The 25,125-nt window shown below is 31.6% G+C and overlaps 3 protein-coding genes and 2 pseudogenes across 14 annotated transcripts; 3 read left to right on the forward strand and 2 right to left on the reverse strand.

Annotated features, from left to right (window-relative positions):
• Positions 1-1,207: 1,207 nt before the first annotated feature.
• LOC113002366 (uncharacterized) lies at positions 1,208-6,556 on the reverse strand. Of its 12 annotated transcripts, none has more exons than XM_026129483.2 (11): positions 6,399-6,556; positions 6,023-6,090; positions 5,588-5,839; positions 5,133-5,269; positions 4,918-5,026; positions 4,746-4,828; positions 4,288-4,351; positions 4,063-4,180; positions 2,179-2,333; positions 1,845-1,983; positions 1,208-1,553 (listed from the first exon to the last, which is right to left on the reverse strand). In XM_026129483.2, exons 3-10 carry the CDS (start codon positions 5,786-5,788, stop codon positions 1,864-1,866), a joined length of 987 nt encoding a protein of 328 aa, XP_025985268.1. In that variant the 5' UTR covers positions 5,789-5,839; positions 6,023-6,090; positions 6,399-6,556; the 3' UTR covers positions 1,208-1,553; positions 1,845-1,863. The 12 variants fall into 12 exon arrangements, with proteins under 12 accessions (XP_025985268.1, XP_040873835.1, XP_040873836.1 ...); XM_041017901.1 differs by having other exon boundaries at positions 5,596-5,839; positions 6,399-6,555; XM_041017902.1 differs by having other exon boundaries at positions 5,133-5,319; positions 5,407-5,839; positions 6,399-6,555.
• A 1,190-nt stretch (positions 6,557-7,746) lies between these two features.
• On the forward strand, positions 7,747-8,629 carry LOC100781255 (UPF0496 protein At4g34320-like; annotated as a pseudogene).
• A 6,622-nt stretch (positions 8,630-15,251) lies between these two features.
• LOC102661054 (uncharacterized) lies at positions 15,252-15,877 on the forward strand. Its single transcript, XM_006584698.3, has one exon. The coding sequence runs from the start codon at positions 15,352-15,354 to the stop codon at positions 15,751-15,753; it is 402 nt and encodes a 133-aa protein (XP_006584761.1). The 5' UTR covers positions 15,252-15,351; the 3' UTR covers positions 15,754-15,877.
• Positions 15,878-17,653: 1,776 nt separating this feature from the next.
• On the reverse strand, positions 17,654-17,784 carry LOC113002493 (uncharacterized; annotated as a pseudogene).
• Positions 17,785-21,344: 3,560 nt separating this feature from the next.
• LOC102661206 (putative RING-H2 finger protein ATL21B) lies at positions 21,345-23,825 on the forward strand. The gene is made up of 2 exons (XM_006584699.4): positions 21,345-22,278; positions 23,250-23,825. Exons 1-2 carry the CDS (start codon positions 21,528-21,530, stop codon positions 23,675-23,677), a joined length of 1,179 nt encoding a protein of 392 aa, XP_006584762.1. The 5' UTR covers positions 21,345-21,527; the 3' UTR covers positions 23,678-23,825.
• The last annotated feature ends 1,300 nt before the right edge of the window (positions 23,826-25,125 follow it).

Raw genomic sequence — 25,125 nt, forward strand, 5'->3', positions numbered from 1 at the left:
TGAGAAAAGAGGGATAAAGGTCGGGAACAATTCTCCTTTATAGATTCGTCTGTCATGGAAAATCATTACGAAACTTCCCCTCTTGTCCAATACTTTACGTGGCAATGCTTGATTTGGACAAAAAGAACCAATGCCATTTCCAGTTGGTGGAGGAGGAGCTGAGACAAGGCACTATATATTATGTATATTGCCAAAAAGAAAGAAAAGAAGTTCTTAGGGGAGCCTCTAAAAGTTTACTAATTAAGGATTAAATGACTGCGTGGTTACCGTGTTAGCCAGTTAAGTAAATTAAAAGAAATAATGACCCCACGAAAAGGAAAGACACGGATCAAGTTCAAGTCGCTTCGCTTGTGAACTTCACATGATATGCAACACAATAATAATAACAAATACAATGAATCCGCTGGCTCTAAGCTTGTGTTGTACAAAATAACTGCTCACCTCTTAAAATGCCTCTTCCTCCCTAAAGGGGAAAGAACAAGTTCGGATGTGAAACACAAGCCAGAAATATCCCTCTCAGTAAGCTAAAAGGCAGCACTCCCTTCAGATTTGATTTTTAGTTTTTGCACCCGTGCTTTTCCTAATGGAAGAATTTGATATAATGACCAACTCAAATATATAATTTTTTAGCATAAGTATCAATTAACAACTTAATGTGATTATTTACGTGAACTCTACATGACTTGGTTCTTGTGAATAAGATGTCTTGTGTTGCATTTATTTCATGGATGATCAAGTTGTTCTAATGAAAGTAAACTAGAATATGGCATTCTTTTGAGTAGTACAAGTTTAAAAAGATAATCCTAAGCATTATTTCTTTATTGGTAGTACTATAAGAGGGGCAAAAAAACCATCGCCTAATCGACTGGTCTACGAGAGAAAGAGATGTCATGGTACCACATCCAGTTGATATACGGTCAAAGCATTCTAATATTTTTTGATTTGTTGAGTTGGCTTTTGGAGGTGAAGAATGAAGATAGACAGGCTTAATTCATTCTCAATCCTAAAATGGCTTCAGAGCCTCTCATATTTTTCTTCATTTTTATTTCAATAAGCGGGGAGGGGGGGTATGTCTTTCCCGTGACACATGAATGAAAATTATTTTGTAACCCAACTATCAACTTTTACTCCCACTCCCACTTCTTCATCCCATTATTTGAATTTTGAAAAATATTAAATCTAATTTACTCGCATGTAACGAATGTTATTCACGGGAATGAAATCTTCTATCTTGAAACAAACACCTCAAATGGTTCCCATTTCATATGTTCCTTAACTACTGCTTTCCCATTGGTTACTGGTTGGATGGTGATTTACAAATTGTACCTATGCCTATGGCAACAAAAAAGGGTGCTAGGGCATTGCAGATTACAACAGATTAGGTCTACAAACCCTCCACAAATGTAGGCAAAATGTGATCTCCTATCTGTCCTTCCTTTTCTGACAGTTACAAGAGCTTTCCAGGTCCAGATTGCCCTTCTTTTCAAAAGATATACAAGGCCTCTTTTAGTTTCTCAGCCATCAACCACGCTCAGTACACCAAAGTTATATGCCTACAGTACAATTTAAAGCTTATCAGAATCTCCCCTGGAAGATAATGAAATTTAGACATTAAGAATTCATTTTTCATGCTTCTTATATAGATATCCCAACTCTAGTTTACATACATATAGAAAGGTCACAAAAATTGCAAGGTTTAAAAAAGGGGTAGTTCAAGTCCCGGTTTGAGCCAAAAGTGACAAATAAATTGGCAGTCTTTATTAACTTACTGAAAACATTTCAAGACATTCGTGAGTATGTCGTATTTACGAAGTAGCTTAGATTTACAAGCCACTTAAACTCACCAAACAAGGTGTAATTATGTTACATCTCAATCGAACCATTGGGAACTGATGTATCAGATTCCAGTTTGCAGTCAGCTTTACAAAATGTATCAGATTCCAATTTGCAGTCACTTTGTAAAGCCGATAACCAAGAGTCCACCTGAAAGAAGAATGATGGAGGTAAACTGCATCATTTGACATGAATACATGATGACATGTGTGATTGAATACAGACTGTCTTTAGAAGTTGATCATTACTGTATCAGGGATGTAAATTGCTTAAAATCTGTTCAGACTGTAAAACTGAAATATAATAAATAATGACTACTATCAAATTATCTTAACTTGGACACACCTGTATTTTAGAATTGCTTGAGCACTCATAGCGCAATCCATGGCGAGTTAAAATATAAAAGGCATATTGAATTTCACCATCTTCTCGCTTAAAACATGGTAATCTTCCAACTTCAACAATATCAGATAGAAGGGTTGAGTCCTGGGGGCTTAGGTCTGCAATTTTTTCCCTTAATCAGCAAGCATGCAATGATGCATTGTAAATGAAAGTCAATCATCTGAAAGCTTGAGAATAAAATAAATTTGATTGAGCTAACCATGTGCAATTTTCTTTTCAAAGACATTAAATAAACTTAGGCATTTACCAAATAGCTTAAGCATTTTGGAGAGTTAGTTGAGCATGATATGGGCCTCCCTGACAAAGCTATCAAAAATAAATTCCCTGCTTCTCCTACTCCTCTATTTTTATTTAATTGGTTGAGCCTGTGGCTTGTCCAGCCCTTGACATAAAAGGGAATTTTAAAAAATATTGATAAAAAGAATTCCTGGACCTTCTAATAGCTTAAGCTTTTGGGGTGTTGATTCTTGACAGCTCAAAATTCAAACAAACATCATCTAGACATCTTTAACAATATGGTGATGAAGCCTCACTATAAGCTGCAGATTTGAAAGAAAAAATGCTAAATCACAAACTTGAAGCAAGTACTGGAAGAGGTACTATCCAATGGAGAGAAGGAATGTTCCATAATTGCGAGGAATTTATTAAAAAATTGTTGAAAAGGAATTCCACACAAATATGGCGATTAAGAGGTTTCCAATATTTACATTTCTCATTCACCCACATTGAAAAAAGCACAAAAGTAATTTATCTACAGGAAAAAAAAATGCTCAGCCCAGTAAATTTTGATGTTCTAATTAGTATTATCATGTTCACTGAAAAAATGAAAAATAGTCTCATATTTGGTTAGATAGAATAATTTTGAAGGAATGGGATTGGGAATGGAATATTCATTTTCATGTGTTTGGTGTGGATGGAATGAAAAAAAGACTCCATTCCCTTTTATGTTTGGTATGTTATATTCCCTCTGTCCCAAAATAAGTGTCGCATTAGAAAAAAAAATTGTCTCAAAATAGGTGTTATGTTAACTTTTCGATGTAATATTAATTTTTTTCCACTAATACCCTTAATAAGTGTCACTTTAATTTTTCAACGAAATTAATGATAAGGTTAGTTTTGTCAAATTATTACTCTTTTCTTTCATCTATTTATTAGCTTTTCTTGATTTGTATAAAACAACTTAGGAAGACACTTATTTTGGGAAGGAGGGAGTAATTGATTAGAAAATACAAAAAAAAAAATTATGATTTTTTAAGTTAAATAATCTTGTCTTGGCCAATTGGCCCAATTTGAACAAAATAAACTTTTGGGTTGACAAACAAGTCAGCATGTGCTATATTTTGGGTCCTAAATAACTCAAATTGGCCTGAAAGCTTTTTAGAGCTGAACGTGCTGGGTAGATTTCTCCTTTTTATTTACATCTATGTTTTAGTAAAATGAAATAGAAATCCCATCACTTTTGTGATGAAATACCAATTCCTACAAGCTGTCAATTCACAAGAATTATCCTGACTAAAACAGCTGAATTGCTGCATGCTAGCAAATTCATGTGAGTTGTATCAAGTACATGTATATCCTACCGCTGGATTTACATTCATGCATTTTAACACCAGCATAAAAATGTTAGTAACAAACAAGCATATTAAAAAATAATATGACCTCAGCAGATGAATTGACATGTCTGTATATATTCAAAGAATAGAGAGGTGTCGAAGAAGAATGTGAAACAAAGAGCAGAGATTTACTGCTCTAGATTTGCCTACATTAATATTAAAGCAAAAAATGAGAACTACAACTTGTAGGAAGGAACACAACTAACTGCATTACCTGTACACAACAAATATAAAAATATACATGCTCCATGGAGAATGACAAAACGAGGAAGCCAATCATCTACTTCAGTATCATCTAAAGGTGGAGGTTCTCCTGGTAGTGTTGCCCATCTCTGCATAGAAAGACCCAAAGCAAATGAGAGTTCAGCTTGTTATGTGAAATAAATAATAAAGCTCAAACTAATGAACCATAAACTGGTGTAGGGCGGGCAATCAGTACAGTTCGAATGTATAAATATCCAGATAGACGAGCAGACCGCAAAACTTCATCAATATGTTCCAACCTGTGTTAATTGTTAAACAAAATTATTTTAATAAATCATTATTTGAGGAAAAACACATCAATTCTCAATGTAGCAATTTCCACTCCATATAAGACTAGAGAGTAGCTATCTCTTACACACCAGTAAGAATCACTTGTAAGGAGAGAAATGGAGAACAATTAAAGTAAAAGGAATTCCTCATTTTATTCTTAATACTCAAACATTCGCAGATATCTAGACTTCAATACTAATGCGAGCATCTACACTCCTACTGTGCAGCTTCTATCAATGACATCAGTATATTAAGATGATACAAGAATAGTAACCTAAAGAAAACTGCTAATTAGTAAGCAATTATAATACATCATGACAACAAAGCCATTAATATTCCAAAGTTGAGGATCACATCACTCACTGAGCTTTCAAGTGAGCTTCCCTCTCCTCTATATCAGCAAGCTCCAATCGAAGTGACTCTAACTCTGCAGCTGTTAGCTCAACCTACAGGACATAAATTTTTGTTGGTAGGATATAACAGAACCTTCACCAATGACAAAAGATGCACAGCATAAAAGCTGCTCAAATCAGACCTTTTCCTGACCTCCAGTATTGGAACCCCATGACAGCCGCCGTGGAGTAAACAAGTTTAACATGAAAGCCCTCCTTAATTTTCTTCGAGTCCGTTGATGGCACGAGGACCTAAACTGAGCTAGATTGAGTGACTTATTTCAAATAAATTGAAAGTCTCTTAATAACTGTTTTCATTGTTGTTTTCTTTTATTCCTTTTTAACCAGGAAACAATACCTTGGAGATTGATCAGTTCCAGGTTCTGTAATAGATGATGTTCTGCTCTCAGGAGATTCTATACTTGATGTTGGAACTTGAAAATGATCAGGGATGAATTTTAATTTTGCAGGACCATCATCCATGACATTGACCTTCTACAAGAAGAAAGGATGACAATAATGATAAGTGTGAAGGACGGTTTATCCTGAAACAGTAACAACACCAAATGTTAAAACAGCATTGTCGGCATGACTTCCTTAACTATGTCATACATTTCTAACCAGTTTCGTACTTTTCCCCAATATGCAGCCCAAGGTCATTTCAGCAAAGCATAGGAATATGACATGGGTGCTACCCTCAAGAACAACGGTTCGGGAACACACATATTACATCATCCACATCTACTCTTTACCCTCCAAAGATTCTTGTCAAACACAAGCTAACAATAATACAATATAAGCAAATTGTTATACCAGATTACCAGCCAAAACCAGCAAGTCTGCAACATTTGCGGTTAAACTACTAAAATTGAAGAGAAAAAGTCTGTTCCGTTGACTTAACATCAGAAGATCATAAGGAAAATGCTGACGGCCAATCACATAAAGTAAGCCAGTTCTAGAGATGATATCCGACGGACTCATCACTGCATTGGTTTGCCAGCAGTCTTTTTCCATTGTTTCCCCCCATCTCAAGGTAAAAGAAGCAAGTCTTCTATGAAGATCAAGCTACAAAGCAAGTTAATTAAGACAATAGCTCCAGCTTAGTATTTCACTGGTACTTGGTTAATTATGCATTACTCCAAAGTCCAAAGTAACCAGCATAATGAATAGTACGTACTTATTATGTTTCTTTAAAAGGAGAAAAAAAACAAGGATCAGAGAAACAAAAAAAAAAACTGAGATGCTCACCTAAGTAGTGTGAGGAAAAGAAGAGTTCACCAACTCTAATGGTCCACGTGATTAAACAAAGTCCAAACCTAAACAATAGAACTCAGTTGGAAAAAGTTTGGTAGTAGGAAAATAAAACAATCTGAAAACAAAGAAGAAGAGTGAAAATCGAGAGTATTAACTTAATCAATAACACATATTTCATGAATTAGCAACCCTAACATCCAGACTGAGCGAGGATCGTAAGATAAAGTCATCATTTAGAGGGGAAAAGGAAGCTCTAAACTCTTGAATAAAATAAAAGGCACGACAGCTACAAGTTACAAGTTCCAGCGAAGACGGCATATTATTATAAGTGAAATTTAAGAATAGAGAAAAGAGCGAAAGAGTTGCATACCAGGAAGAGGAGAGAGAGAATTATGGATTATATAAGGGTAGCTGGGAATGAACACTTTCCTTTGTGGAAATAGAAAGTGACTCAAAGCCCAAGAGGAAGAAGACGCGGGTGTTTGGTTTGGTATAGCACTTCACTTTATAACTCTTGTCTTACGGTTATACTCTAGTGGACAAAATATACACATTTACCCATCCTTTTCCCCACACCCAAACAGTCACCATCTATTATGTCCTTCACATCTCGACTCGATCAAAACAAAATCCGTATTTTTTTTAATTAATTAAAAAAAACATAAATTCCTGCTACGCTATTAGATTTGAGATAGTAGTGAGGTATTTGTCTAGTTTATAGAATGCCATAAATTTTAATTTCTATATAAATCCTTTTTTTCAAGCAGTGTTGCGGTGGTGACGGTGTCTAACTAGAAGCATAAATTTTTATTTGGCTTTTTAAACTGCTGTCACTTATATGTCTAGATAAATACTGCACATGTTTTTAAAATTAAATTTAACAAATTCTAATAGTTTGGTTTCTGCAGTGTATTAAGTGCTTAATAATATTATTAAGTACGTACAATATCAGATTTTATAATAATTATTTTAAAAATTATACTGGGTATTTTTAATTAGTTAATACTAGTATAAATGAAAGTGTATGAAAATTGAATTTTCAGGAAATTTTTTTCACGTAGAAACTTGTTGAACAAGAAATGCAAAATTTTGTTTGTTTCATTGTATAATACACGAGGAGACACAGATGCGAGTTTTCAAGAGACAAGGTGCATGCATTGCTTTGCTTCCCGCGTTTGTGCATAAATTTTCTTATGTGTGCTTGTCAGCTCCCACATTTGTTCGTAAATAACAACTCTAATTGTCTTCACGATCTTGCATTCCCCACCTTCTGGGACCTCTTACCTTCTTCAATCACTTTCAAAGGTTTGAACTTTACAAATGTCTCTATCTGGGCCTGCTTGATTCATTCCACTTGTTCATTATTCTTCATAACATGGAATATTGTGCTTTTTATGGTTATTGTGATATAAGATAGCAATAGTATCCATTGATTGATTTGTTTGAAATTGATTGTGGTATGGTAAAGTTTCTGATGTGTGCAAATCTATGAGAATAAGAAAGCAATAGTATTCATTGATTGGTTTGTTTGAAATTGATTGTGATACGGTGAAGTTTCTCATATTTGAAATTGTTGGAGTACAAGTCTCAAATACAGTCTCGCATCTTATAGAAAAAACCTATAAACATGGGTTTTAAGGTTTTGGATTAAAATGTGATGTCAAACTTACTTTGATTGTTTCATTAAGGTTTTGGGTTAAAATGGGGACACATAATGTCTTCTCCAGATGAATCAGGAAGTTGTCAAGGTGATCTTAGACTGTAAGAAAAATATATGGAAGAACCCAGAATTGTTTGAGGTTGTTGAGGAATACTTTGATAAAGCCTGCAGACTCTAGATTTTTGTACTGCATTAGACAAATGCCTGAAGCGAGCTAGGGATAACCAATTGCTTATTATTGTGGCCCTTCAACAGTTCGAAGAGGAAACCGGGTTGGGAAAGAAACGCTATACAAGGACATTACAGGAACTGAAGAATTTTAAGGCAGCTGGTGACCCTTTTCACCGAAGAATTCTTCCAAATGTATCAATCTGTTTACAATCAGCAGCTACTCATGTTTGAGAAGTTGCGAGTACGACAAAGCAAACTTGATAAGAAAGTAAAACGAATCTATTCATGGAGGAAGGTCTCAAGTATGATATTTGTGGCTACAGTTGCTGCTGTGTTGATCTGCTCAGTCGTGGCTGCAGCAATTGCTACTCCAGATGTTGCAGCTGCTCTAGCTGCTGTTACTGCAACCCCAATTGGTTCAATGGGAAAGTGGATTGACTCCTTGTTGAACAACTATGAAAATGCCATGAAAGAACCAAAGGAAGTAACCTTCTCTATGCAAGTTGGCACCTATGTTGCTATAAAGGACATGGAAAACATTTGGGTTCTCGTTGATCGGCTGGAAGTTGAGATTGAGTCTCTATTGCACAATGTGGAATTTGCCATTGAGGAAGCTGTGAAGGTTGCAATAGAGGAGATCCAGAAGAAGTTGGGGAGTTTTTATGAAGAATGTTGAAGATTTAGGAGTACAAGCTGATACATGCAGCCGAGACATTATAAGGGCTAGGACCGTGGTTCTACAAAAAATCATAAAGCTTCCCCACACCTGAAGATGTTATTTTGTATTGTCAACCTGTTTCCAGTAATTGTTGGTTCTGGGAGAATTCATCTGTTCTGTTCCTGTTTCTGATGAAATTTTATGATTTTCAATTATCATTGAATCATGAAAACTTGGGTTTATGTTGTAAATAATAGGAAATTACTGACTTGTAGTCCTTACGTATGTGTAGGAAGCTAAAACTTATTCTTTCAAGACAATAGAGTACCAATGTATGTATTTGTTATTTTGTGAGAGATAATATTTGTGTTTAGCATCTTGTTTGTTGGTAGAACTATTATTCGAGTCTTAATATAAATTGACATGATGCTTTATTGCTTTTGTGGCTTACTTGGGACATGAAGTAAAGCTACTTACAATCAAAATACACCCCAAAACATCTTTTTCATAAGCTGTTGACTGAAGAATCAGTCTGCGGAGCCAACTGAGGCATGCTAATGACACATTCTCGGACACTTTTTGCCACAATTTTTTTTATTATTAATTGAAACTTACTAAAAATTATAAAGTTATGAGTTACTTCATTAAATAACGAATGAGACTTACATCATCTTGTAAGTTTCAAATATAATTTTTACTTAATAGTATAGAATGTGTTTAAAATAGAGTTAGAAGCATGTTGCTAGCGTTTCTTTTCATCTGCTATCAAATGATTTGCACCACTCTTAATTATGTGAATGGCATTGCTAAAATTTAAAGGGAGGAAGTCTTCCATTTCCAGTTTATGGGAACCTAGTTATTTTTCTAACAAGTTTTGACATGCTATGCCAGTACCATAACTGTTTTGGATTCTGATTGATTTGATTTACAAAATGTACTAGGAGTTATCATCTGAAGGCATTGACTATTGCCAAATGTAGATAAAATTTACCTGTAACGAATTCTTCTCAGAACCAGCATTTTTAAAGTAGTATCTTTCTTCCCTTCCAGGCAATGGTGGTGTTTTTTTTTTTTTTCATGAAACATCCTTGTATGTTCCACCTATTTTTCTAGTTAACATTTAAAAGTAGAGTAAATTATGCCGACACTCTTGGAAGTTTCACCAAGTATGAACCGGTCTGAAGCAATTTTATAATTATTTAACTATTTATTATATATGTTTATCTTATAAAACATGTTATTTGATTCTTTTATTTTAGTTTAAATTTTTACTTAACTTATTTTTCTAGTAATTTTACATTAGTTTGCTATCATGTATAACATATTCATCCAAAAAGAAATTGACAAAGTTCAATAACAACATACATGAATAAGGGAGGAGAGAGGGAAATACAATACTTTCAATTCCTTACTAGCTACTAGAGACCAAATGAACTTCAATGTGGTTGAATTTCCTGCATGAAATTTGAATTATAACTCAAATACTGAAGAAGGTGATTACGCAATGATGAGATTGAGTTGTTCAATGCTGGTGAAGTAGCCCACCCAGGAGTGGGTGACACTGGTTAGTTTGTGAATGTTTGCACATAGTTTTAGTTTCAACTACTCATCTTTTCTTCTCTGAAATAAATGTAGAAATGCAGTTACAAGGTGCATGTTAAATAATTTTTTTTTTCTTGACTTTTAACAAAATTCAACTTTCCCTTAACCGATTCTTATAGACAAGGACACCTTGTAAAAATGTAGATAAAATAGCACCTATAAATATAATTACCACTTTAAATAGTACCTAATCATCTCAATCTACACTTTATATATAAATTAGAGTATACTAGGAGAGTGAGATTTACATTAAAATACTTGTTAATTAAATCTCTCCAATAGTGACACACATGCACCAGCGCGTGCGTGTATATATATATATATATATATATATATATATATATATATATATATATATTCAAAAATTTATTAGAATGTTTCATTTTTTATTGAAAATGGTTAAACAATATATTTTCAATTTCTGAAAAAAAAATCAAACATATTTTGTGATTTAAGAAAAATGAGAATGAAAACTACTTTTTAAAAAATAAACATAGAAAATAAAAAAAATCCTTAACAGTGACTAGCTAGCCTGTCTTTGATCATTAGATTTTTTATATTATATATATAATAATTTTGTAAATAAACATTACAGCAAATTCATTATTATTAAAGATATAAACTATAAATTTATTTATAAATTATTCATTTTTTATCAATAACTCAAAATAAGTTAAGTAATTACGAGAAACTATTTACATAAATTATTCATTAATAAACATACAAATATAATTTTATTATTCAAAATTTTATATAAAAATTTTGTAATGTTTTTAAAATAGTTAAATATACATTTTTTGAGTATTTTATTTTCTGAAAATAGAAAATAAAAACTTAAATCAAACATATTTTCTTGATTATTTAAAAATAATGAGAATGAAAACTATTTTAAAATACTTAGAAAATAGAAAATGTCTCCAAACATAGTTAAACCACATATCGTAGGAACTGAACATTAATTAACATAGTTTCACAGAAAAACCAAAGCAAAGAGAAAGGTTATCCACAGTCTCTTATGCTTTTTCTAGTTTGTTTCTTGATCTGAGAAAGAAATATTAACAATAATTTTGAGTGAGAGAGAAATTAGAGTCAGACAAGTTAACGGTAATTGTGAATGTCAAATGTCACACAACAAAGAAAAGAAAGAAATAATGTAGTAAAGAGGAGGATACTTAGAGTGCTTGTTGAGGAAGAGAAGAAATGATAGCTACTAGTGAGTAAAAAAAACTTCGATAAAACCTAAAAGAAAAAAAAAAGAGTGAGAGAGCATATGTTTAGGGTTAGTCTTGAGATTTTTTGTGTCAAGATAATTTTTTCCATCTTTTAAACCATAAGAATAATTAATAATTCGTATAAAATTATTTAAAACAAAACAAAATTATTTCATCTATCTTGTGATATAGTATATCACAAATATAAGGAAAACAATTATATTTTTATTCTTCCTTTATTTCTGTTTGTTATAAGGTTTATTTTCATAAGTAATTTTTTTAATATAATATTTTTCTAAGTTTTCTTAATGTGATGGCAAGTTGGGATTCAAATTTTCATTTCCAACAAACTGTTTCAATTTTTTATAACTTCAATTTATTTATTTTTTATGTTTAATTTTTATACATTTATCAATTAAAAATTATTCTAAGTATAAATTTTAAAATAAATATTACAACTATATACAAAAATATTACAAAATTCAAGAGTCTTACTATATATAATAATAGTTTTTTTATTAATGATAATTTTAAAAAATCTTTAATTTGTCAATATATTCTAATTAATTAATTTATTATTATTATTATTATTATTTTATTTTCAATGACAACAAAAAAATTTAAATCTAATGTAAAATATCAAATTCATCACCATTAATAAATTTGCAATTTATATTTTGGCACAAGCTTTATTAATAAAAAAATTATATGAATATGCAAACTTTTTTTCAATGATTAAAATTAATCATTTATAATTATTAAGACTTCATAGGATTTTCTTGTTAATTCTCAACATTTTTCTAGGGCATTAATTCTAAGCTTTAAAGTATTAAAAAATATAAGCATCGATTCTAAGTTTTTTTTTGTTAATTCTTCTAAGCGTTAAAATTAAAAAAATCATATTTAATTTTATAACATTTTATTTTATAATTATTTAATTTTTATATTAAAATTTAAATTCAACTTAAACAAATCATTCATCACTTATTCAATTAAACTAGTTTGATAATGGAAACAATAAATATTAGTGATGAATATAATAATAATAATAATAATAATGACAAAGTAATATGACGGGTTGTATGTTGTGTTGATTGGAAACATCAACAATAGACTGAGATTTACACTGTTCATTTTTTACAAGAAATGCGATGAAAGTGGCTAAAGGGGTGAAAAATGAGAAATGTGTAACTTTTGTTCCTTTGAGAAAAAAGAGACATCGAAACAAATGTTAAAAATTATTTTTTAAACGGTACCCTCTGCACACCCGCACAGGCTCAATTCTATTATGGTCTCTCACTTATTTGAATATGTATATGTAGCCAAAATTTACATGACTTAGAAGCAACTTCAATTTTGTCCAATCAAATTTGATTTTTGCTATAAAAAACGCATGGGTTGGTTTTTATATTTGATTTTTTATTTGTTAACTGTTTTCTTATTTTTTTTTAAATTGTTTTTATATTTTTGTATTTTTAATTTTCTTAATTTTCTATACTTATGTTTTGTTTAAACTGAAAAATATTATTTTGCGTATGTTGTTGATTGTTTTTCAATATTTTATGTTTTATTGTTTTTTAAAAGTTGAAATCCTTTCTATTTTTATTTTATTTGATTATCAAAATACATAATTAAAATTATAAAAAAATATTTAACCAACAAGTTGAATTGAACTAAAATATTTAAATTATAAAATAAATATAAAATTATAAACAATAGAACAAAATATTTAAATTTAAAATAATACAATAAAAATTTAAAAATATAAATAATATGATATAAACTTAAAATTTTTGGTTTGAGCCTACTGGGTTTCCAAACTTATTTAGGTAAATAATTTTTATTTTATATAATTTGTATAATTTTTAATATTTTTTTTGTATTTTTTAGGTAAAAAAAGTCTAAATTTTTCTAAAAATACTTTTAGGAGAAAAAAATTCAAAAATGAAATAAAGTTTTTTATAAGTTAAAATGATTTTTTTATTAGTTAATCATTAAGTAATTTATAAATATTCTCTCATCTTTTAGAGAAATTATATGAAATTTTTTTCATATATTAATTAATTAAAAACTCATTTTAATTTATTAAAAAATTCATCTTATTTTTTTCCTCATCTTCTTCTCTTGGAAGTACGAAATTTACTCAAATATGGCAATCACATGGACTTATTCTCAGCTTAATTTCAATCAAAACCGCGTTGCATAATTTCTCTATGACTTATTTTTCGTATCACTTTCTATGATGCCGTGATATGATATTCACAGAGGCTGAATAAGAAAGCAATGGAAAATCAGTCAACATGATGACATTTTTTCAAGTAAAAAGCAGAACTTAACCGTGTAAATGAGTTAAGAATAGTTTTTAATTTTCAACACGCCATTGTTTGGATTGTTTGACCAACTTCCACTTTTCCACTTTATGTGTCTTAGGTTTCGGTAATGCTGTGGTTGCGAAATAAAACTAACCATTACCTTTTCTAAATGCTCCTTTTGTTGCATACCCAAGTTTTAAATTTAAAGCTAAAATATATTTTTAGTTCTATGTTTTTTATTATATTTAGTTTGATTTTTAATTTTTTAAAAGTTTCATTTAATCATTTATGTTTTTAAAGTAAGTTAAAATAATCATTTTGAAATAATGATTATTTTTTATTTTAGAACATAATTTTAAATCTATTTTAACGGACTTGAGATCCCATTAAATTTATGTACATGAAAATTATAGATTTGTTCAAACTAAACATAGTCATAAAAATAGTGAAAATTGATTGACAAATAAGTCTCATGAATACCTAAAAAAATTACATTAGATTTTTAAAAATTTTCTTTTGTGGTTGGATTAACTTTTTATGTAATTTTCTCATGTTTATGATCGTTTTTAGTTCAAATATTGGTTTGGTTATATAAATTTGATGTAACTGAGTTTAATGAGATAAATTTCACATATATAATTAGTAAGAAAAATGTTTAAAATCGTGTGAGAATATAAAAAATAATCATTGTTTTAGAATAAGACTGAATTAAATTTTTTTAATAAATAAAGGACCAGACTAAATATAATTGAAAATATAAAAATATTTTAGCCTAATTTTAATAATAGTTCCTCTATAATCGAGTGTGTAGAACCTAGATGCATAATTTTCTTTTTAAATTTGTTACTTGTATTAGTATATAATAAGATGTAACAAATTATAGTTTCTTTCTTAGAAGCACTTGCAATTTACTATTGTCTTCAATGGTATTCCCTCCAAGTTGCCTCCCAAGGTACATGATCATCTATGATACTCAGCACTAAACAGTTAATTTGATAACTCAATTGTCTCTGTCACTGATGCCATCACACAAGACTTACAAGATAAATTAAGTTGGACAAGTCTTTCACGATAACTAATCAAGCAACTGGGGAGAGGTGACTTCGAAGTTATAGCTTAAAGCTTCATACTCCATATGTGCATTACAAGATTGTCTCAAATGGACATTGCCACATAGGTCACTTTCTTGAACTGGTCACAGGCTGTAGGGGTGGCCCATGTGTCTGTTCAGCTCACAAGTGAAATACCAATAAAGCCCTCAACCTATATGTATAATGACTCTTTCAACAACGAGAATATAGTCTTTTGAGGTTTAGTAGTACGTAGATGCACACAAAAGGGAAGCAAAAGTTCCCTGGTATTTCAATGGAATAAAAACAAAGGTTGAGGGAGCATCTAATAATTTGACATTCAATCACTTGAATCTTGACTAATAGATTTCTAGTCGTGAATAATTTCTTGGGTTGATGCGCAGGTCTCTCATTGGCTAACAAAATTTCCAAGGTAACTTAACACCTTTTACTATTATTTTTCTTTGTTTGCTCCCGTGGACACTCCAACGCATGTGCTTCTCAACCATACCAAAATATTAGTATAAATTCACTCTTTCCCAGCCATTTTGCTCAAGACTAACCAACCACTCCTTCCCAGTGTCTAATCCTCCTTCCTTGATACAACTCATAACTCTTTTTTTTTTTTTCTTAATTAAGATGATTCGGACCATATTTGCTTGCCTCAATGGAAAAGCATCACATAAAAAATCTAAAGTAGAGCCACTGGAAGTCACAAAACCTGTTTATAGAGATGAGTTAACCAAAAAACAAAGGCCAAGGAAGGCAGGGAAGAAAACTGTCCGGTTTGCAGAATCAGAACCTACCATTTTGGGAGAAGATGGTGAGAAGGAGTTTGAGAAAACAAGAAGTGTTAGTGGTAATGAAGTGGGAGAAAAAGAAGGGATAAGAGTGAGGATTAAATTGACAAAAGAAGAAGCTGCACGGTTCCTATCAAAATGCAACAGAGGAGTTCTTGAATTCGAGGATGTTGCTCGTGAGCTTGTGTTGATCCCAGTTAATCGAGTTAGCATTGTGTCCGATGGCACAATCAATTTGTAGTAGTATTGCAAAGCTTCTTCATTGGGATGATTACAATCCTTCTCTTTCTAGCTTCTACAATGATTACCATTTATTTTGTACAAATTAAAAGCATCATATATTAAGAGAATTATTGTCTTTTTAATAATATTAATGTCGAGGTAGAGAATTAAGCACAAGGATGAATAGAAAGTAGACACACATTCTGTTTAGAAAAGCAGCTTAATTTAAAGTAACCTGCAATCACATGAGAAAATGGCCTACAAATTCTACATGATCAATAGAGCAGCTACGCAAGTTATAGGAAATTATCCTAATTCGTGTGTCATCTTGGCACCATACTTTGTTTATGGGATCAATGGGCTCACCCACCCTATAGGATCTTTAAGTCCTTCAATACGAGGACTCTCGACATAAGGTGTATCACGGGACCAAAACCATGAGTCATTCCACACATTAATTTTTTCATACCATCTCCCAGTCACCATCTAATGCATTGAAGCATCAAACTACTTATTTCTGTTGCTTTCTTCCAATGTGGGAAGGAAATTTCTGTATAGTGGGACTTAAAATTTTTTTCAAATATTTTCATGCTACTTCATCTCTATCAAAAAAAAAAAAACAATTTTTACTCTCTTTCAATTTGTTGATATAACCTTATCCCTCCTTTTATATATAAATAAATATAAAGGATACTATAGAAGTAACTCATAATAAAGTTTATTTTTTAATAAATATTTATATATTAAATTTATTAATTCAACCATGACATATTTTGATATTAACTCAATGATCACACACTAAATTTTAGGCAAATCAAATATTTGTACCAGATCTCCGCAAGGCAGCCAGTGGCACAGGCGTAACCAATGGCTACTCAGTAACAAAAGAACACATTCATAGCTGGTTCTTCGCAAGAACCATCTCAGCTAAATACACAGGCCAATATGCTGAGTCCGAAATCAAAACAATGTATAGTTTCTGCTATGAACCTAAGGAGGGGGAAGCCATGTGTTTGAGATAAGCAATCAGAATTGTCTTTTGAAAGGGACAGTCTTGAGACTGATTGCAAATCTCTGTACGATGAAAATGTCGTTAAAGGACTAAGGAGCACTCATGACATGAGAATTGGAAAGGGAAAATGGTTTTAAAATGTTTATTAGTAGTTCCACTTCAGTTAAGGATTTTAACTTAAAACTTAAATGGAAGGAACTGTATTTCATTTGTAAGTCCCACATTGATAGACAGTGTTGCACACTGCACAGCTATGTCCCACGTCGGCCACAACTTTACTCTACTTCACTAGAAAGTCCCGCATCATATATTGTAGCTGTCATTTATAACCTAGACAGGGATGTTTTGGTTATTTCAAGCTACTCTACGACTGTTCCAAGGTTTTTATAACCTAAAGGATTGAACTGGAACAACCATTGATTTTCTGACGTTTTTTTTTGTAGGTTTTATTGATTTAGGAACTTTTTTTTTCTGACTGTTCCATGGTTTCCTGTGTTTTAGAACAACTGGGACCTATTTTAGGCCACAATTAGCAACTGACTTTACCTAGTTTGGGCATTCTGAGTTTGATTAAACTGAAATTTGGTAGACATGTTCTTTTTGGGGTACTTGAAGTATGTTTGCAGCTTGGGTCCCAAAATTATTACAAATGTGGAGTTGGTGCAAGTCAAGTCACTACTTAAGTTATTGGTGCTTAGGCTAGCATTTAAGATTATGGTTTCAATAGCATAACAATTTTTTTTCCAAGCAAAATAGAATATGAGCTCTGTATATGTTATTAACACAATCTATATAACTTGAGCTTTATGTTACAAAGAAACAGTAACATACTCACATGCTCTGTAATCTGTATATTATGGCATGTAGTGCAACGGGTAATGTATCATCAAGCTTAAAAACTGATTTGAAGGGGTGCGCCAGGCCCATGCAGTAGTGCACCGCATGAGCGACAAATGAAAGCCACAGTAGCAACATATCAAAGATGAATTTGATAAGAGATAATACACTTAATATTAGCCCAAAGGCTGAGAAAGGTATGCTTTGACCATAGTACTACTGATAATTTTACAGATGAGTCTGAATGAAAAGGGACAGCATCACAACATATCAAGACTTGGTCTAAATTGAGTTACACTAGTTCTTTTGACCTCAAATTTGGAATTCAAACTTTGTTTGGTAATACAAAATTGTAGGAGAAAATCATGGTTTAAAAACTCACTCCAATTGGTATTTCTGCAAGTTAGTTCCTTAGAATCTCTGTAGGCCACAATTAGCTACTGGATTTACCCAATTTCAGCATTTGAGCATTTCGAGATTGATTAAACGGAATTTCTGTTGTAGACAAGTTCTTTTTGGGGTACTTGAAGTATGTTTGCAGGTTGGTCCCAAAAATATGACAAATTAATGAGGAGTTGGTGCAAGTTAGTACACAAGATGTGGATGTGTTGGTTATCCTTTTAAAACTAAGGTTTCAATACAAGAACCATATATGAACTTAGTCCCTTATATTATTAACATGATCTATGACTCTTCAAAGGAACTTTATGCTAGTTTAGAAATGGTCACATACATGTTCGATGTATTTACATAGTTACATAATATGACATACCTAAGAACCCATTAGAGAGAATTTTAAAAAGCGAAACTAGGTATGATCACATAAAGATTCAATAATCATGAGTTCAAAATGTCGCCAAAGAATTTCGTTGCTTTCCTTATTTTATGTTAATTTGATTGTATGTTTATTTCTCCTTCTTTTATGTTAATTTAATTTTAGGTTTAAATATATTTTCAGTTTTGACAATTTAGTTTTTTTTTTTTCGTTTTTGTAAAATTATTTTCTTTGTTTTTAATCCTTAAAAATTATGTTTATTTTGTTTTATTTGTCTTTAAAACATTTTAGATCAAATTTTTCACTATTTGAAGTACTTTAAGGAATGTTGTCATTTAATGACTTTTAACTCTCTTTTAATCATTAATATAATTAAGCTGAATTAATTTCACTAAATCATTTAGGAATTTTCAAATAGGACTCTAAATTAAAAATATATAATTAATTTTTTATCATGTTAACTCTTTTAATTGAGTCAGTGAAATTTTTAAACTGTTATAAATTATCATTTTTAGTGGTTTCGAGCGGTTACAAACTAATCTCAGAGACATATCTTTTGAGTTTATGAACTAAATTAAAAAATATTAGTTTAAGGACCTACTTACTTTTTAAAAAAAATAATTGAAGGATGAAGTAAGTAATTTAACTTATAATTATACATAATAAAACAAGATAAAAATTGTTTACCGTGGGCCGTGGCCCAAATATACAAATAGCCTAGTTTGGTGGATTGAAATGATTTGATACAAACCAAACCCAAATTATAAAGGACATGTCAAGATAGCAAAATCGGTCGCAGCATTTTGCTTTTGCTTTTGCTGCACTATTTAAGGTTCATTTGATTTAATTAATCGCCAACCACAAGCTGGAAAAAATTACAAAACATTCTTAATTTCTCAAAGAAAGTTCCTGCTTTATCGTTTGACCAATTTCTAACTAAGAAGCTCTACACTATTATGCATTTTGCAAGTTCCCTCTTATTGCCACCATTCCAATAAGGTCTTTGCATCTCGTGTTCAATTTTAGTGATAGATTTTGACTATGATAGTCTCAAGTCGACATTACGATGAAGACAACCAAAGTTGTACCTTTTGGTTTCCACTTTCCCTCATGGTGATATAAGTTTGGAGATTCATAAGCACATGCTGAGGGAGAATAAGGAACAAGATCGAGCAAGATTGTTCAGGAATAAGAACAAATCCTTCTCACGGACGATATCAATGTTCTACACTAACCTAAGTTATAAATAGATACTTTGAGTATTATGATCTGTCAAAATCGGGGGTGTCTTGGTGTCGGAGGGATGAAAAAAAAAATCAGTGGGGCAAAAAAAATAGTATACAATATTTTAATTGAAAAAAAATATTATAAGTTTTTACGAAAATCCAAATTGCCTAAATTTTTAGAAATTACATATACAATTGGGTTGTTTGTATCACTGAATTGTTGTATATGTTTAATATTAGAGAGATAATGGTAAAAATTAGAATGCTAAACTTAATATTAATTTATTATTTTTTATCTCTTATAATAACTTTTTATATTCATATAAAAAAAGTTTTTTTATTGGGGGGGGGGGGGACACCTAATTTTTTATAGGGAAAAAATATTATTTTTATTAAATATGTATAAAAAAATATCATCTTGAGGGGGCAATTGCCCCATCTCTACATTTGTCACTACTTGGTGTCATTAATGGTAGGGTGTCACCTTTTATAGGCTAGTATAAGATATATACTACTATTTGCCTTATCAGAGGTAAATTGTTGTTTTTTTTTTCAGAAAGAGAATTATGAAATTTTATTAATAATCAAACGAGTAATACAATTAAGAACATGATTAAAAAACGGGATACAAGTGAAAGATAGGACTGTTCTAAATAAAACATGAGCTACATCATTGTTTTGTCTCCTCAAGAAACCCAACTTAAAGGTTTGATTGCCGGCCAATATCTGTTTGCACTCGCAGATGAGAAATCCTACTTCAGATTCATCAGAATTATTGAGCTTCACTTTATCAGAGATAAGTTATTTACGTGATAAGGTAATTATTTGATGTTTATGAACAATGACACACAACTGTCGATTGGCGCCTTGCGATTAACTAAGCAGTTTTTTTTTAAACTTAATTATGCAGTTTTTTTAAGGGAATTATGCAGTTATTGTGTAGCTTATTTCCTCACTTTTGTGAGCTCTAATGACATATTGCTGGGTGTTGTTTGGTGAGTGGATAGACTCAATGAGTTATGACAATTTATGTTTTATGAGATTATAAATAAATATATATAGATATATATTAATTTTATTTTGTACAAATTTTTTTAACTAAATCATTCCTTTATATATTTTAACTATAGTTTTTATATACTCCCGTTTAAAACATGTATAATTTTTTTATGAAATAAAAATATTATTATTATTACTGAATTTAAAAAGTTAGTGGAATTTCCTCTGCAGTCCTTGCGCCTAGGTAGGCTGTTTAATAAAGTTTAATTTGCTTATAAAAAAAAAGTTGGTGGAATGCGTGAATAGTCTAACTAATATGATTAGACAACTCCTTTAAATTAGCTTAACTTTACTAGTCAAAAGGATCAATCAATCAGACGAGTTGCTGTGTCAATTTGGGGGTGACAAGAAGATTCATTTTGCTTGTGTATTTTACCATAAAAATATCATAAATCTTGTCTTATAAGTTTAATGAGTAGTTTAAGTTTTTTCGTACAAACACACCGCAAAGGGGGTTTACACTTACATGTAGCTGAAGTGTGAACCAGTGAATCCTATCGCAGCTTTGTGGTCAGAAGCAGCTCCAGCAGCATTTTCTCTTTTGTCTCTTGCTATTAGTCAATTACGTACGGGACCATTTCAATGAGAATGCCACGCAAGTACGCTTGCTATTCTGTTTTCCGAATTGACCATTGTTGACAATTGTAGCACATTAAAAAAATGATAATAATACATAATTTATTTTTTATTTTAAATATTCTATCAATATTTTCCTTTAAAAAAAAATTGACTTGGGAGCTTCCATTTCTATTTCTCTCTTGGTTGGTTACTTGTTCGAATGCATCACAAATAAAGAAACCCACCTCACCCACCCCCAACTCAATATACACTTTCCACTCTTAATTATTCCCCTGCCCACCCTCTCAAAACCAAAACCAAAACCAATGGCTCCCTCAGCCATATTAGTATGTGGTTTTTGCATCTTCCTTTTCCATCTCCAAAGCACAAGAGGGAACAAACAGGTTAACTGCAACAGGTTGCGTTGCGGCGATATAGATATTGAGTTCCCTTTCGGTTTGAGAGGATCCAACCAAGACCGTCGCTGCAGGTATTACCCAATTCAAAGCTTCCAACTTTCGTGTCTGGACCAAACACAAACCATTCTCACCCTCCCAGGCTTCGGTAACTTAACCGTGAAAAGCATCGATTACGAAACCCAAAGCATCCGAGTCAACGACCCAGCAGGGTGTCTCCCGAAACGGTTCTTACACAAGTGGAACCTTTCGGATGATTCACCTTTTGCTTTAAACCCATTGATTTATGGAACAATTCCGTTTAACCTCACTTTCCTACGATGCCCCTCCAACGTGACGGACTCGTCTCAATTCCCGTCAGTGCCAATTTCGTGCCTGAGCGATAAAAGCAACTACTCGACCATAGTTTCGTGGTCACAACCTATTATATCATCACCCTTGTTGTCTCAACAGTGCGAGGTCATGTTTCGGGCTCTTGTCCCTCTGCCGGTGTTGGACACGCCCATGTTGCCATTTTGGCCTGATCTCAACACCGACCTTGATTTGGTGTGGACCCAACCCAATTGTAGGGACTGTTCACTTAGTGGCCAACTTTGTGGCTTCTCCAAGGACAAAACTAAAACCCCTCAAGTTCGGTGTTTCGCTAGGGACTCCACCAAAGGTATGTTGCGTCTTCTTTTTTTTTTTTTTCCTATTGTGCACTCTAATAATTAATTTGCTCTTCAATTTTCGTTCTGGGTGGCTATGGTTAGTTCCCAACAACATGCGACGTTGATGTTTTTATCTGATGGTTGAGGTTGTTTGTCTAATCTGTGGTTTGGTCGGTAACGGGTGGCCTTTCACGATTGGGGAAACAAATAAGCATCGCGTTTTCAACTTCAGGTTTAATACCAAACTTAAGAAAATGAATGAATATGGCTTGGCTGTGCTTGAACTTGAAGTTGACACTGTATAGGAAATAAAAGTAATAACCGCGTTCGTACTTTAGATTTTAGAAGAAACATTTTAATTAAGAAAAAATATTTTTGGACGAGATAAGAGATTGATAAACTAGTACTAAGTAGTAATTATATGTGATAAGAAAATAGAGTTAGAGGAAAAAAATGAAAAATATTAATGGGTATGTGTTATATTATTGGAGTGTCCAAATATGAATATTCTTTGATTAAATAAGGAAAATGTCCAGTGAGAACGAGTGGATTTTCTTTTTTGTTGCCAAACTTTGACTAAGGAAATTTTTTTCATGGGAGTGAGGGAACCAGTTTGATCAAAGTGCAGTAATATATTATGAGAAAATGGGTATTTAGTATTTACTAGATCTTCCGTCTCGGCGGGGTTATGACCGTGTCAGGTTTTTCTTTCGTTTTTTTTAAGAGGCGAGCGGTTAGGTAATATATATGACTTTCAATGAAACGGAAAATGGACTAGACTAGAGGCATCATTTTCTTAAAATAATAAAATTGGGGCACTTGGCACACGCACTCAGGGATAGTGATTGAATAATAGAACTCTAGAACTAGAAGCATGATTCATGATTAGTTGAACAACTAGAAGAAATATTAGAGATGTGTTATATTATTAGTAAATTGTCTAGGTTATTGTGTTTGACATGTTACATAATCCATACCACAGGTCTTTCAAGAAGTGGGAAATATGGGTTAGCAATAGGAGTGGGAATACCAGGAGTCTTGTGTCTAATTGGGATTTGTTGCTGTATCGGCGGCAAGCTGAGGATGCTAAGGCATGGTGGACGCAGCACAGATGTTCCGGTGAGAAGCGTCCCTTTGGAAATGGGGCTTGACGGAGCCACAATTGAAAAGTATCCCAAAACTCTTATTGGGGAGAGTGGACGCTTATTGAAGCCCAATGACAGCACCTGCGCAATATGCCTCTGTGAATATGAGGCCAAAGAAACCTTGAGGAGCATACCCCAATGTAACCATTATTATCACGCACATTGCATAGACCACTGGCTCAAATTGAATGCCACCTGTCCCTTGTGCAGGAATTCGCCCACAGCTTCTCTTTTTTCCTTCTCTCCCACTTCCTCATTGGCCTAGGGGAAGAGGCCAAGAGACTTATCGTGTTTCTCTACATTTTTTAAATTATCAAAAAACACAGTTAATAAAACAAATCAAAACTTAATGTGACTTTTTCAAAAATTAAAAATTTAGGAAATGATTTAAAGGTCAAATAATCTAATGAAAATAAAAAATGCTTAGTGAGTGGTTATTTAAGTTTGGTTAATTGGTCAATTTTAATCTGTATAATTAAAGAAAATTAATTATTTTTATTATTAAGAATAAAAATAAAATGATTTAAAAATATGAAGACTAAAAATAATTACACAAAATTATATCCCTTGTTATATATACTTGATGTAGTGGTGGTATCTGTGTTACAGGCATTACCTTTTTTTTATTTATTTTTCTTCCAAAGATAATAAGGATGATATTATTTGAAACTTATGGACGAAAGGAGTCATAAAAGTATATAAAAACAAATTCAAATTGGCTTTCGAGTTTCAACCTTCAACCAAGCCATAGCGATGGAGAATGAAGTTTAAAAGCAAATTAACTTCAATTAATATGTAACTTACATCTAAGCAACGTTTTATTAATAAATTAATTAATTAATTAAAATAAGGATGTTCCAAGATTTTTTTTTTTACTAAATCCGATCTTGAATCGTCTGTGTTAGTAACCTTACATCGAATAATCACCAGCAAAACTATTATCATTTTCTTTAAAACATTTGAAAATTATTGTAAAATTAGTATAAAAGGTTTGTTTTTAGTTTTACAATTATAACTTCTGTGTCTGACTGTATGTTTATTTAATAAACTTTTATTAAATAAGAACTTATTTATAAATTTGATTATTAAGTTTTGGAGAGTCATCTTGAGCCATTTTAGAACAAATGCGTTTTTTAAATAATAGTTTTTACGTTCTTAAAATGGTTTTATTTTAAGATGAATCATTTATTTTGTTTCTCCTAATGATAAAATAAGCATCTATACCTATATATATAAAGAAGATATAATTTTGTATAATTGTTTTTTTCCTCCACATTTTTAGATCATTTCATTCTTATTCTTAATAATATTAAAGTAATAGTAATAATTAATTCTCTTTAATTATGCATTAAAATTGACCTACTAATTAAAATTAGGTAACTATTTACTAACCACTCTCCACCCTCATTTAATCATTCTACCTTTAAATCATTTCTTAAATTTTAAATTTTCCTTTTAACTTACATTAATTTTCCACTACTTTTATACTATTAATTTTTTTATTCTATCTTTTTTTATTAACTATATTTAACTTCTATTTTTTTATTATTTAAAAATTTAGAAAGGCACGGACTCTCTCTCTTTCCCTAGTCACGTTTGGATTTTCTGTTTTTTTTATGACGTGGAAATAAGAAAACAGAAAGAAAAGGCAAATAAAAAATTAGCCGTGCATGATAAACAAGATTTTCTGTTTAAGTAACCCCTACGACGAAT

The sequence above is a fragment of the Glycine max genome, chromosome 8 (assembly GCF_000004515.6).
Source record: "Glycine max cultivar Williams 82 chromosome 8, Glycine_max_v4.0, whole genome shotgun sequence".
Classification (NCBI taxonomy): Eukaryota; Viridiplantae; Streptophyta; class Magnoliopsida; order Fabales; family Fabaceae; genus Glycine; species Glycine max.